General features: G+C 41.0%; 1 protein-coding gene across 14 annotated transcripts in view; it reads right to left on the reverse strand.

The window, feature by feature from the left end:
• The window catches only part of PMEPA1 (prostate transmembrane protein, androgen induced 1), a 95,418-nt gene that overhangs the window by 49,956 nt on the left and 30,212 nt on the right, over positions 1 to 15,250 (reverse strand). Inside the window, exon 1 of one of the 14 annotated variants that reach the window (XM_056547490.1) lies at positions 13,988 to 14,527. The exons of 11 other annotated variants lie outside the window; for them this stretch is intronic. Coding sequence is in view for 1 of the 3 variants with exons in the window: in XM_056547486.1 (XP_056403461.1) it covers positions 8,777 to 8,834 (58 nt within the window). In the remaining 2 variants the exon portion in view is untranslated. Of the gene's footprint in view, positions 1 to 8,776; positions 8,947 to 13,848; positions 13,868 to 13,987; positions 14,528 to 15,250 lie in introns of those variants that run through there. 2 more of the 14 variants (XM_056547487.1, XM_056547486.1) reach the window with 2 other exon arrangements.

Below are 15,250 nucleotides of genomic sequence, written 5' to 3' on the forward strand. Positions count from 1 at the left end.
TTTGGGTGAAAGCAGCGACGCCTCCAGGGCTGCTCAATACTATCCTGCGACATAGTTGTCTCTGAGGGACCTTCACCCTCCGTTGAGCCAGCATTGGACATGGCCGCACAGGTTCAGGAAAGGTAAGCACTAAAGCAGTGGTCTCCAACCTGCGGACCTCCAGATGTTGCAAAACTACAACTACCAGCTTGCCCGGAATTGTAGTTTTGCAACATCTGGAGGTCCGCAGGTTGAAGACCACTGCACTAAAGTAACTAGAGATGAGCGAACTTACAGTAAATTCGATTCGTCACGAACTTCTCAGCTCGGCGGCTGCTGACTTTTCCTGCATAAATTAGTAAAGCTTTCAGGTGCTCCCGTGGGCTGGAAAAAGGTGGATACATTCCTAGGAGACTCTTTCTTAGGACTGTATCCACCTTTTCCAGCCCACCGGAGCCCCGGAAAGCTGAACTAATTTATGCAGGAAAAGTCAGCAACTGCCGAGCTGAGAAGTTCGTGACGAATCAAATTTACTGTAAGTTCGCTCATCTCTAAAAGTAACCAAAAAAAAAACTACCAAAGTTGAAAATAAAATCCATTTCACATGAGATATATATATATATATATATATATATATATATATATACCCCACAAAATAAAATAACTCACGTCGCTTGCTGATATACTGCAGGAGGGACCCCGAAATGGCTGCTCTTCAGGGTAAAATATGCGTCCTCTGTGGTGGCAACTTCTGTGTAAAAGGCGCTGTGAACAGCTGATTTCAACATTTGAGCCAAAATTACTAACAACTTGCACCAAATGATAAATTTGGTGCATGTCCACGAAAAGTGAAAATAAAAAAGGGGTAAAAAGAAACTGTCAACAGGCAAAATTGATAAATACCCCCCAAAATCTCCATATTCTGATCCTTTCACAAGTGAGAAGCAGTTTTGATTGTAATATGGCCATATAATGCTCCTTTCCTCTAGCAAGTTATAAAAGCCTATTACAACTTTTATCAATGGAACTAAAACCCTCAATATTAGGAGTAGAAATGATTCTTCGATTTCCTGCAATTAGAAACAGGATAAGACTAATTGTCCGGCAGATCTCAGCGAATTGTGTTCCTCCAGTGAACCTTACCAGCGCCTCAGACACCAGAGGACAAACAACTGATCGCGGAGCAAGTCACCAATGAGAAAAGCTAAAGTCACAGTGAGATGGGGCGCCCGGCACCACTGTACGGGATAATTGAAGGGGTTATCCAGGATTAGAATAATTGAGCCAATTTCTTTTAAAAACTGCTCCACAACTGTCCTTAGGTTGTGTGTTGTATCGCAGCTCAGTTCCAGGAAGGAATGGAGCCAAGTTGTAATACCACACACAACCTGAGGTTAGAGGAAGCGCTTTTTTTTTCTTTTTCTTAAAACATTAGCTCTGTTCTTTGATTCCTGGATAACTCCTTTAAGGAGGTACCAGAGCAATACAGCATAAGTATTAGTCATTTTATACATAGGGGTAGCATTATAGTACGTATATTCTTGTACCTAGGGAGCAGTATTATACTAAATGTATTCTTGTACATAGGGGCAGTATTATAGTAGTTATATTCTTGTATATAAGAGGCAGTATTATAGTAATTATATTCTTGTACATAGGAGGCAGTATTATAGTAGTTATATTCCTGTATATAAGAGGCAGTATTATAGTAATTATATTCTTGTACATAGGGGACAGTATTATAGTAGTTATATTCTAGTACATAGAGAGGCAGTATTATAGTAGTTATATCATTGTACATAGGAGCAGTATTATAGTAGTTCTATTCCTGTACTTAGAAGGCATTATTATAGTAGTTATAGTCTTCTAGATAGGAGGCAGTATTTTAGTAGTTGTATTATTGTACATATGGGCAGTATAATAGGAGTACTATTCTTGCACACAGAAGCAGTATTATAGAAGTTATATTCCTGTACATAGAAGGCAGTATTATAGTAGTTATATTCCTGTACATAGGGGGCAGTATTATAGTAGTTATATTCTTGTACATGGGAGACAGTATTATAGCAGTTATATTCTTGTACATAGAAGGCAGTATTATAGTAGATATATTCTTGTACGTAGAAGGCAGGATTATAGTAGATATATTCTTGTACGTAGAAGGCAGTATTATAGTAGTTATATTCTTGTATATAGAAGGCAGTATTATAGTAGATATAATCTTGTACATAGAATGCAGTATTATAGTAGATATATTCTTGTACATAGAAGGCAGTATTATAGTAGATATAATCTTGTACATAGATGGCAGTATTATAGTAGATATAATCTTGTACATAGATGGCAGTATTATAGTAGATATATTCTTGTACATAGAAGGTAGTATTATAGTAGATATAATCTTGTACATAGAAGGTAGTATTATAGTAGATATAATCTTGTACATAGGGGGCAGTATTATAGTAGAAATATTCTTGTACATAGAAGGCAGTATTATAGTAGATATAATCTTGTACATAGATGGCAGTGTGTATGTGGTTGCTCATCATTTTGCAACTGTGCGACCTCCTCTTATATAGCATTGTAGTTGATCTGCATCATAAATGGAAATAGGAGCATAGCCTGCCCGTGTATCAGTAATATTTAACCGGTATGTGTGGCCTTTTTCCAGTATTATAGAAGGTATATTCTTGTATGTAGGGCAGTGTTTCCCAACCCAGTCCTCAAGGCACACCAACAGTCCGGGATTTTAATTTTCCCCTGTTCTATTCCAATGGAGTAACTGAAAAAACCCGGAATGTTGGTGTGCCTTGAGGACTGGGTTGGGAAACACTGATGTAGGGAACAGTTTTATAATAGTTATATTCCTGTACATAGAAGGCAGTATTATAGTTATATTCTTGCACATAGGGCAGTATTAAAGTAATGATATTCCTGTACATAGGAAGCAGTATTATAGTAGTTATATTCTTGTACATAGGAAGCAGTATTATAGTAGTTATATTCTTGTAAGGGGAATTATTATAGATCAAGGCTTACAATCTAAATCACTACAAAATATAAACACGGTACATGTCTCTATTATAATACAAGTATAGGGCAAATTGTGGACCATAAGTAAAAACCAAAGCATTAAAAAGGAAAACCTTGCGGACACATTTCTGACCATAAACAGAGCTTGGATCTATAGCATTTTAAATACAGTCAATAAACCACCGCAGGATATGAGCAGACCACACATATACCTTCATGTACAAAGTTAGCCCATGACAATGGATTGAAAGGGTCAGCAGCTTGTACTGGAAAGATGAGCGCTTGTTATCAACCACATATTATGTAAATGTCCCCCTTCTTTATGTAACATGAAGTAGGGATCATAGGGGCAGAGCGTTTTGGGTACTTCTTGTCACCCTTCCTTTTGTGTTAGGCTGGGTTCACACTACGGTTTGTATTTACGGTTCCCGTATACGGCTGGAAGGAGGGGGCGGGGCTTAATCGCGGCGCCCGCACTCAGCCGTATTCGGGAACCGTATTTAATGCATGTCTATGAGCCGACCGGAGTGACCTGCAGCCTCCGGTCAGCTGCTTTTTCGTCCGTATGCGGTTTCCCGACCGCAGGCAAAAACGTGGTTGAACCGCGTTTTTGCCTACGGTCGGGAAACCACATATGACCTAAAACGCAGCCGACCGGAGGCTGCGGTTCACTCCGGTCGGCTCATAGACATGCATTAAATACGGTTCCCGAATACGGCTGAGTGCGGGTGCCGCAATTAAGCCCTGCCCCCTCCTCCCAGCCGTATACGGGAACCGTAGTTACAAACCGTAGTGTGAACCCAGCCTAATACTGCAGTGATCCTCTCCACTGCCTGAAATGGCTGATAACAGGAAACAATAGAAGGAATGCAGTATTAATGCAGCCAGAGTTAGGATGGCAAAATGATGGTTGGTGATAGCTATGAGCTCTGACAATGCAAAATCAAAAATTTTCTATGCTACATTGGCATCTCCTACTACAAAAAATAATAGAAGTGATAGAAATGACAAAAAGATCCAAAGCGGTTCATCCTGAGCTTCCTGGTACTTGATCAGAATGCCAAAGAATACAGTGAAGACTGACAGACTTATATGCATGGACTTATATACATAGAGAGGGACAGAGCCGCATAACAAGAGAGACTTCTACTAGATTTGGGGCCTGGGGGACTCCAATAACAAATCTTCCAGGTATCCAAATGACATATTCAGGATATTACGGGGAAGGATTTGAAAAATGCAATTGCTGTAGGATATTTGCCGACTATGGGTCTTTAAATCTGGTTCCTATTGCCGATGCTCTGAGCGAGGTCATGGAGGGTGGCTGTTGGTGGCCCGTCTGTTTCCTTGCAGGCAGCGTCCAGCGCTCGGTGAGGAGCAGGTTAGCAGGATGCGCTAACTACAGGTGACATAACACCACAAGCTGCCATGGGTTTGGGAACATATGTGCAAATCTCAGATCTGGGCCTACGAGTGCGTTTTTATTTTTTTTCTCTCCTCTCTCGTGATGTTCCAAATTCTGTTCTTTTCCTGTTAAAATTAGATTTGCAGAACAGATACCAGATCTCAGCATCCAAGAGGACACATAGCCGAGCATCTGACGCCTGCCAGGGCTCACTGCCTGCACAAGAAACCAACAACTTCTGAAAATCTGCAGCCTGTGCTCTGATATACAGCAACGCCAATATGTGCACACTGCACAACCGTGACTTGGGGGTAGGGCGAGGAGATAGTGGTGCCATAGAGTGCACTTAAAGGGGAACAGGGAGCAATAGAATGAGAAGAGGTGATGACTATCTATTGCCCCCTACTATCATCCAATTTAGGTCAGGAAAAGGCCGACTAAATAAGAGGTGAATACAGTCTCCTAGGCCTGACTGGCCTGATAACAGGGGGAAATACACTGCTCAAAAAAATTAAGGGAACACTAAGATAACACATCCTAGATCTGAATGAATGAACAACAATTAAACAACAAATTGAACAACAAAAATCACACAAAAATGATCAATGGAAATCAAATCTATCAACCCATGGAGGTCTGGATATGGAGTCACACTCAAAATCAAAGTGGAAAACCAGAAAACAGGCTGATCCAACTTTGATGTAATGTCCTTAAACAAGTCAAAATGAGGCTCAGTAGTGTGTGTGGCCTCCACGTGCCCGTATGACCTCCCTACAGTGCCTGGGCATGCTCCTGATGAGGTGGTGGATGGTTTCCTGAGGGATGTCCTCCCAGACCTGGACTAAAGCATCCGCCAACTCCTGGACAGTCTGTGGTGCAACGTGGTGTTGGTGGATGAAGCGAGACATGATGTCCCAGATGTGCTCAATCGGATTCAGGTCTGGGGATCGGGGGCGGCCCAGTCCATAGCATCAATGCCTTCTCCTTGCAGGAACTGCTGACACACTCCATCCACATGAGGTCTAGCATTGTCTTGCATTAGGAGGAACCCAGGGCCAACCGCACCAGCATATGGTCTCACAAGGGGTCTGAGGATCTCATCTCTGTACCTAATGACAGTCAGGCCACCTCTGGCAAGCACATGGAGGGCTGTGCGGCCCCCGAAAGAAATGCCACCCCACACCATTACTGACCCACCGCCAAACCGCTCATCCTGGAGGATGTTGCAGGCAGCAGGACGTACTCCACGGTGTCTCCAGACTCAGTGTGAACCTGTTTTCATCTGGGAAGAGCACAGGGCGACAGTGGCGAATTTGCCAATCTTTGTGTTCTCTGGCAAATGCCAAATGTCCTGCACGGTTTTGGGCTGCAAGTATAACCCCCACCTGTGGATGTCGGGCCCTCATACCACCCTCATGGAGTCTGTTTCTGACTGTTTTAGTGGACACATGCACATTTTATGCCTGCTGGAGGTCATTTTGCAGGGCTCTGGCAGTGCTCCTCCTTGCACAAAGTTGGAGGTAACGGTCCTGCTGCTGGGTTGTTGCCCTCCTACGGCCTCCATGTCTCCTGATGTACTGGCCTGTCTCCTGGTAGCGCCTCCATGCTCTGGACACTACGCTGACAAAGCAAACCTTCTTGCCACAGCTTGCAGTGATGTGCCATCCTGGATGAGCTGCACTACCTGAGTCACTTGTGTGGCTTATAGACTCCATCTCATGCTACCACTAGAGTGAAAGCACCGCCAGCATTTAAAAGTGACCAAAACATCAGCCAGGAATAATAGGAACTGAGAAGTGGTCTATGGTCACCACCTGCAGAACCACTCCTTTATTGGAGGTGTCTTGCCAATTGCCTATAATTTCCACCTGCTGTCTGTCCCATTTGCACAACAGCATGTGAAATTGATTGTCAATCAGTGTTGCTTCCTGAGTGGACAGTGTGATTTCACAGAAGTGTGTTTGACTTGGAGTTACATTGTGTTGTTAAGTGTTCCCTTTATTTTTTTTGAGCAGTGTAGATAGTATTCTACAGTCATCCTTGCCCCTAACTGAAATGGCTGATAACAGGGAGAAATAGATTACATTTCACTGCAAAGGAAACTGATCAGATATACAGAGTACAGTATGTATAGATTAGCAAAAACAAAAAACTAAATTTTTTTTAGATGCCTTCACCACCACTGGTGAGATATGACGCTTTGTCACCCCAGAAGTCACCATTACTCCTCGTTCACAACTGACTCGGCTAAACTGTTCCATCTAATGCCAGTTAAGCTACGGAACGACTAGCGCAGTGGGAAGGTGCCTATTGTGGGCTAGACAAAAAATAGATTACCTGTGAAGCAACATCTTATTCTTGTTCTCCTGGACTACAAAGTATTAGTTATCCAAGAGGTGGTGCAGCAGCTGCAGACACTGTGCTCAATGGCAGCTCAGCCTGTCAGGTCCTGCAAACAGAGAACAAGCTCTCACACAATGTCTGATTATTTGCCCCCAGATGGGAAAAAAAAAACATCCAGACAGACGTCTGCAAGATGCTGCTCTCCTGGAAGATCGGGAATCAGGAGCGATGAGTTAAAGCTGTAACCTAGATGAATGTGACAGCAAAGGGCAGCGTCTGGAGGAAACAGATCTGCACCCAAGACTGGCACTGCCCCCTCACCCGGGCACTTAAGGCTCTGATCACAGCAGCAATTTCCTACATTTTAAACTATTTTTTCATATATTTTTGAATTTTTTTTTTATGCTTCTATCAGAGTTTTTTTTTTCATTTTTTGTCAAATTTTTCAAAAATATTTCTCTTTAGAATTTAATTGCTTAATTTTTATTTTTTAAACACAAAGCACCATTAAGTATGTGAATCATTACACGGTGAAAATGAGGACAATCTGAGCCTAACCCACCTGGCATACAACGCCATAGACGAAAACAAAATATCTTTATTTTTTTTTTATTTTTTTTTTACAGACTGGTGCATGTTACCTTTCGAGCAAGTTGAAAATTCACACCATTTCCCTATCATCCATTATGATCTCAGACTGTTTCAATAGGTGCAAAGCACTTTTTCCCCATAATTATAGTTACGGAAGGGTTAAACGTCAGACTGGCTGCCATCCCACTGTGCATCCCCATAGCTTCATCTCCTGTCTATGACCAGACCCTCACTGCACCCGATGTCGGGTCTTCAATCCTACGCATATATTTATCAAACGTCCGTGAAATTAATTCACCGCAAACCGCGATTTTACGCTCGTTCTGGAGAGCAGAGGCTGAAAGAAAGATTAGGGGAAGGAGAAATCTCCCTAAAGATGTTTTTTTGGAGAGACTCCGACTCAATCCTATAATTGCCCGGGGGGTGAGTGGCACCAAATGTAACTTCACAGGAAGCGCGTTTCATGGCTTTAGGACAGGATAACAATGTCGCTGGCGCAGGTATCAGACTGACAGGAGGATGATGAGACCGGGACGGCTACGCTATGATCACATACATGTGTCTTTATAAACAAGCAGAGGACGCCACGATTCTCAGAACGTAATGACAGAGTTGATGACTTTTGACAATTTTCTTGTATTAATGACCTTGGGAAGAAGCGGGGGGCAAGGGACTTACGGAACACCCTATAAGGCAACATGGGTGACAGATTTAATAAAAACAAATGTATAAAGAAACCTCAGAGACAAAGTTAATCCGTTACTACACACATAAAGCAGTGAAGGCACAGATGTAGCAGAGCCGAATTTGTCACTTCGGTCTTAGGGCAGCATCTTGTCCCTGTTATTATAGAAAATGCAGCCACTCTGTAGTGTAACATCACAGATAACAGATCACGGTATTACAGGGAGTTGTGTCTGAAGACAAACTTAGCTCTGCTGCATTGGAACTGTAATTTGGTACAATTGCTTATTCATTCTCTCAATGACACTGAACTTTAAACTAACGTATAATATAGAGATTATAGCAAAAAGCTGATTTTAAGAAATAAATGTTGGTTGTTATGGTGATGATGGGAAGAGGAGGGGGGTCCCATGGCCAAACTGAAAATGTATGTGTTCCAGCCATTTATACAGTGTAAACAGGTGTAGAGGAGCAGACTTAGAAGGACAAACAAATCTTGTCCCTCTGTACATCATGTACGAACTCAGTTCTGCTCTGTGTATATAGAGGATGCCACACAGACGTATCTTTATATTACAGGCTCCCATCTGGTGACCATCACATCTAGTGACAGAACCGGCAAGGACGCAGCAGATCTCAGCCTATAATGGTGACATTAATACACAAAGCTTCAGAACCACCAGAAAACAGCAAAATCTGTCCCTGTCAGACGACATCAAGCCCAAGCTGCAGACGCTTCACCTGGGGGGTACTGATGGCATCTTCTGCTTACAGAGCGTCTGCCGCAAGTCATCACCATCCATAGAGCGATTCCTCGCTATGTCATCCAGTCAGCACTGAGTCACCGGACATCAGACCACAGACCAGGATGGGGGCCAGCCGATGAAGAAGTCCTCGGGAATGTGATATACATGGAGCTATACACAGATATATACTCCTACCTATATACATAGACCTATAGACACACACTCACATCTACCTATATACAGAGACCTATACATCTACCTACATACATGGAGCTATATACAGATATATACTCCTACCTATATACATAGACCTATAGACTGACACTCAGATCTACCTATATACAGAAACCTATACATCTACCTACATACATGGAGCTATATACAGATATATATACTCCTACCTATATACATAGACCTATAGACTGACACTCAGATCTACCTATATACAGAGACCTATACATCTAACTACATACATGGAGCTATATATACTCCTACCTATATACATAGACCTATAGACACACACTCAGATCTACCTATATACAGAGACCTCTACATCTACCTACATACATGGAGCTATATACAGATATATATACTCCTACCTATATAAATAGACCTATAGACTGACACTCAGATCTACCTATATACAGAGACCTCTACATCTACCTACATACATGGAGCTATATACAGATATATACTCCTACCTATATACATAGACCTATAGACACACACTCAGATCTACCTATATACAGAGACCTATACATCTACCTACATACATGGAGCTATATACAGATATATACTCCTACCTATATACATAGACCTATAGACACACACTCAGATCTACCTATATACAGAGACCTCTACATCTACCTACATACATGGAGCTATATACAGATATATATACTCCTACCTATATAAATAGACCTATATACAGACACTCAGATCTACCTATATACAGAGACCTCTACATCTACCTACATACATGGAGCTATATACAGATATATATACTCCTACCTATATACATAGACCTATAGACAGACACTCACATCTACCTATATACAGAGACCTATACATCTACCTACATACATGGAGCTACATACAGACACATACATCTGCCTACAGAGACCTATACTTCTACCTATATACAGAGACCTATACACAGACACATACATCTACCTATATACATGGAGCTATATACAGACATATACTCCTACCAATATACAGAGACCTATACACAAACACATACTCCTACCTGTATACATGGAGCTATACATCTACCTATATACACAGAGCTATAGACAGACACATACACAAACCTATATAAATGGAGCTATAGACAGACACATCTACCTATAAACAGACACATACATCTACCTATATACATGGAGCTGTACACAGATGCACACTCCAACCTATTTACATGGAGCTATAAATAAAACACATACTCCAACCTATATACAGAGACCTATACATTTACTTATATACACAGACATTTATCTAACTATATACGTGCAGCTATATGCAGACACATACTTCTACCAATATACAGAGACCTAAAGACAGATGCATACATCTACCTACAGTGAGGGCTATACATCTACCTATATACAGATGCATACATCTACCTACAGTGAGGGCTATACATCTACCTATATACAGATGCATACATCTACCTACAGTGAGACACTTACATGTACCTATATACAGAGACATTTAGACAGGCACATACATCTACCTATATACATGAAGCTATAGACAGACAAATACGCCAACCTATAGACAGACGCATACATCTAACGTAATATATGGAGCTATAGACAAGCACATAACCCACATATAAACAAACGCATTCATCTATCTATAGTAAGACACATACCAACCTATAGACAGATACATACATCTACCTATATACATAGAGCTTTAGACCAACACAAGTCTACTTATATACATGGAGCTATAGACAGACGCATACATCTACCTATAGAAAGACACACATCTACCTATATACAGACACATACATTACCTATATACATAGAGCTTTAGACCAACACATATCTACTTATATACATGGAGCTATAGACAGACGCATACATCTACCTATAGAAAGACACACATCTACCTATATACAGACACATACATTACCTATATACATAGAGCTTTAGACCAACACATATCTACTTATATACATGGAGATATAGACAGACACATTTACCTATATACATAGCGCTATAGACAGAGGCATACATCTACCTATATACATAGAGCTTTAGACCAACACATATCTACTTATATACATGGAGCTATAGACAGACGCATACATCTACCTATAGAAAGACACACATCTACCTATATACAGACACATACATTACCTATATACATGGAGCTAAAGACAGACACATTTACCTATATTCATAGAGCTATAGACAGATGAATACATCTACCTATAGAGAGACACATCTAACTATATATAGTGACCTATAGACAGATGCATTAATCTACCTACAGTGAGGGCTATACATCTACCTATATACAGATGCATACATCTACCTACAGTGAGGGCTATACATCTACCTATATACAGATGCATACATCTACCTACAGTGAGACACTTACATGTACCTATATACAGAGACATTTAGACAGGCACATATATCTACCTTTATACATAAAGCTATAGACAGACAAATATGCCAACCTATAGACAGACGCATACATCTACCTTAATACATAGAGCTATAGACAGGCACATAACCCACATATAAACAAACGCATACATCTACCTTTATTCATGGAGCTATCAGACACATCTACCTATATACATAGCGCTATAGACAGAGGCATACATCTCCCCAAATGAAAGACTCACGTCTACCTATAGACAGATACATACATCTACCTATATACATAGCGCTATAGACAGAGGCATACATCTCCCCAAATGAAAGACACATCTACCTATAGGCAGATACATACATCTACCTATATACATACATCTACCTATATACATAGCGCTATAGACAGAGGCATACATCTCCCCAAATGAAACACTCACGTCTACCTATAGACAGATACATACATCTACCTATATACATGGAGCTATAGACAGAGGCATACATCTCCCCAAATGAAAGACTCACATCTACCTATAGGCAGATACATACATCTACCTATATACATACATCTACCTATATACATAGCGCTATAGACAGAGGCATACATCTCCCCAAATGAAAGACACACATCTACCTATAGGCAGATACATACATCTACCTATATACATAGCGCTATAGACAGAGGCATACATCTCCCCAAATGAAAGACACATCTACCTATAGGCAGATACATACATCTACCTATATACATACATCTACCTATATACATAGCGCTATAGACAGAGGCATACATCTCCCCAAATGAAACACTCACGTCTACCTATAGACAGATACATACATCTACCTATATACATAGCGCTATAGACAGAGGCATACATCTCCCCAAATGAAACACTCACGTCTACCTATAGACAGATACATACATCTACCTATATACATGGAGCTATAGACAGAGGCATACATCTCCCCAAATGAAAGACTCACATCTACCTATAGGCAGATACATACATCTACCTATATACATACATCTACCTATATACATAGCGCTATAGACAGAGGCATACATCTCCCCAAATGAAAGACACACATCTACCTATAGGCAGATACATACATCTACCTATATACATAGCGCTATAGACAGAGGCATACATCTCCCCAAATGAAAGACACATCTACCTATAGGCAGATACATACATCTACCTATATACATACATCTACCTATATACATAGCGCTATAGACAGAGGCATACATCTCCCCAAATGAAACACTCACGTCTACCTATAGACAGATACATACATCTACCTATATACATAGCGCTATAGACAGAGGCATACATCTCCCCAAATGAAAGACACACATCTACCTATAGGCAGATACATACATCTACCTATATACATAGCGCTATAGACAGAGGCATACATCTCCCCAAATGAAAGACACATCTACCTATAGACAGATACATACATCTACCTATATACATGGAGCTATAGACAGATACATACATCTACCTATAGAGACACACATCTACCTATATACAGAGACCTATAGACAGACACATATATGTACACACAGTGATAGTTACACAAAAATCTACATATGAACACAGACAGATCAATCCAATGATCCGTTTAGACAAAACAAATATACACACACACACACATTAATCCAGATACATAAACATCTACATATACACACATGCATACAACTACACAGATATACACAAACATGGACACCTATACATACACACAGATTTATATACACTTGTAAGTCAGACTCATCTATTTATATAGATATATAGTCCTACAGACACATGCATATATGCAAATATATAGACAGAGTAACACATGTACCAACATAAACACACACACGTTAATATATATACATATATACGCACACACTGAAGTCTGTTTGAGAAGTCTGGGGAAATTGTACTGAAAAGTGGTGTTCTATAGGGTGGTCTTCTCAAAGAAAGTGGTTACAATGCATACTTTAGAGTGGGCAAAAAAATTTATCACAGAAAATCTGGTCTGAATAAGGTGGTTTTGTCAAAGATGTGATCTTTTGTAGAAGTGTTGATGTGTATGACATGAGATTATATATATATATATATATATATATATACATACACACACACACACACATATATACATACATCTATATTATACATATACACATGCAATCACCAATATTATACACACATAGGTATAGATATGATATGTGTATGTAGACTCTCTATACACACAATGAAGCTGATGAACTTTCTTTAACCCATTGCTTCTTCTCGAAACTACCAATGGATACTGATTCCAGGGCTCCTCCATCTATAAAGACACCGACCTCAATCATCCACTACACTGTGGAACAAAGTATCTATATATCCTTAAGTACACTGTGCTGCTGTGGAAGACAGAGCATTGCTTGCTGTAGACACAGCCGGCTGCTCATGTGTCTGCTCACCTCCTGGGATGCCCCCTCTTCCTCCTATCTTCCAAATTTTTGGTGCAGTCACCATAATCCCTCTTAGACTTCAGTGCGGGGACATTAAATTCAGGCTGCAGCTATAGGAAACGTCTCGCCTCACGCTATAAAAACTTACGCAGTAAATTCTCTGCTTCCTGGGAGAACTCATAAAAACATTTGGCGAGTCCCCATTTTATTTGAAGTTTTCCCTATGCAACGGCGGCTTGTGCGGCAAAGTCACCCCTGGGGTGCAGAAATCCTTCCACCGCATTCCAGCCTCTATGGAAAAGGTGATTAATCCTGTTTTATGGAAGAGTTTGTGCGCACACAAAAAAAAAAAAAAAACAGTATATCGTCAAGAGAAAACAAGCAAACAACTTTTGGAGACGATGTCGCAGACTCCAAGAGGCTGAGGTCACTAGGAAGGGGTGGTAAACTAGGGGAACAAGAGGGGCTGAAATACTTGCTATTGGCAAACCTGGGGAGAGGGATAAAGTGTAACGTTTTTAGAAAAGGGTTCTTTAGGGCTGTGGTTGGGGTCTACAAATGTGCAGGGCTCTGATGGGGACTGAGAACAGAGTCTTCAGGGCTGTGATGGAGGTCTGTGCAGGAGCAGGGCATGTAGACGGCTTTGGATGGGGGTCTAAAAGGTTGTGGAAGAGCTATAAAAAGCTGGAGGGGGTCCTGGGGGGCTGAAAAGCTCTGGAAGGAGTCTAAGGGGTGGCTGGGCTGTGAATGAAGTCTACAGAGCTGAGAAAGGGTCCACAGGGTCATGGGGCTATGCTGGGGGTCTACAAGGTTGCGGAGGGGGATCAAGAACCTCAAGTCTGGGAAGGGGGTCTAAAGTTTTATTAGATCAAAAAAATAAAAATAAATAAGAAACACAATAACCCCCCCCCCCCCCAAACCTGGGTCCCAACTCCACAAGGATGACAATGACAAGCCAGCTTCATGAAAGAGTTAAACTGCAAAGCGCCCAAGTACACTGGGGACAATGAGGCATTTATACCAAAACACAGAAATAAAAAGGTGGCGGCTTAAAGGGACAAGTTTAGGCTGGAATCTCAGAAGATGGATCAGTTCTGAGTGACAGAAAAAGGGTCTCCAAGCCCCCCTTCCAATTTCCTTCACTCAAGTCACAAGACAACGGTAACTATGTATCCACAAGACAACGGTAACTGTGTATCCAGGAAAACATAAACAACAAAAATAACATTAAACATAACAACAAGAAGGAATCTCATAACAATGTATCTAATAATAATAAACAAGAAGCAGCAGCAGCAGAGGAGAGGAGCGAGAGCTGAGGCTGCAGAATGCAGGAGGCTCCCTCCCCCTCCCCTTCCTCCTATACTACACAATGTACAGCCAACTCCAGGAAAAGTTTCTGTAGAGGCAG

This window comes from Hyla sarda, chromosome 12, assembly GCF_029499605.1.
Source record: "Hyla sarda isolate aHylSar1 chromosome 12, aHylSar1.hap1, whole genome shotgun sequence".
NCBI classification, from domain to species: domain Eukaryota; kingdom Metazoa; phylum Chordata; class Amphibia; order Anura; family Hylidae; genus Hyla; species Hyla sarda.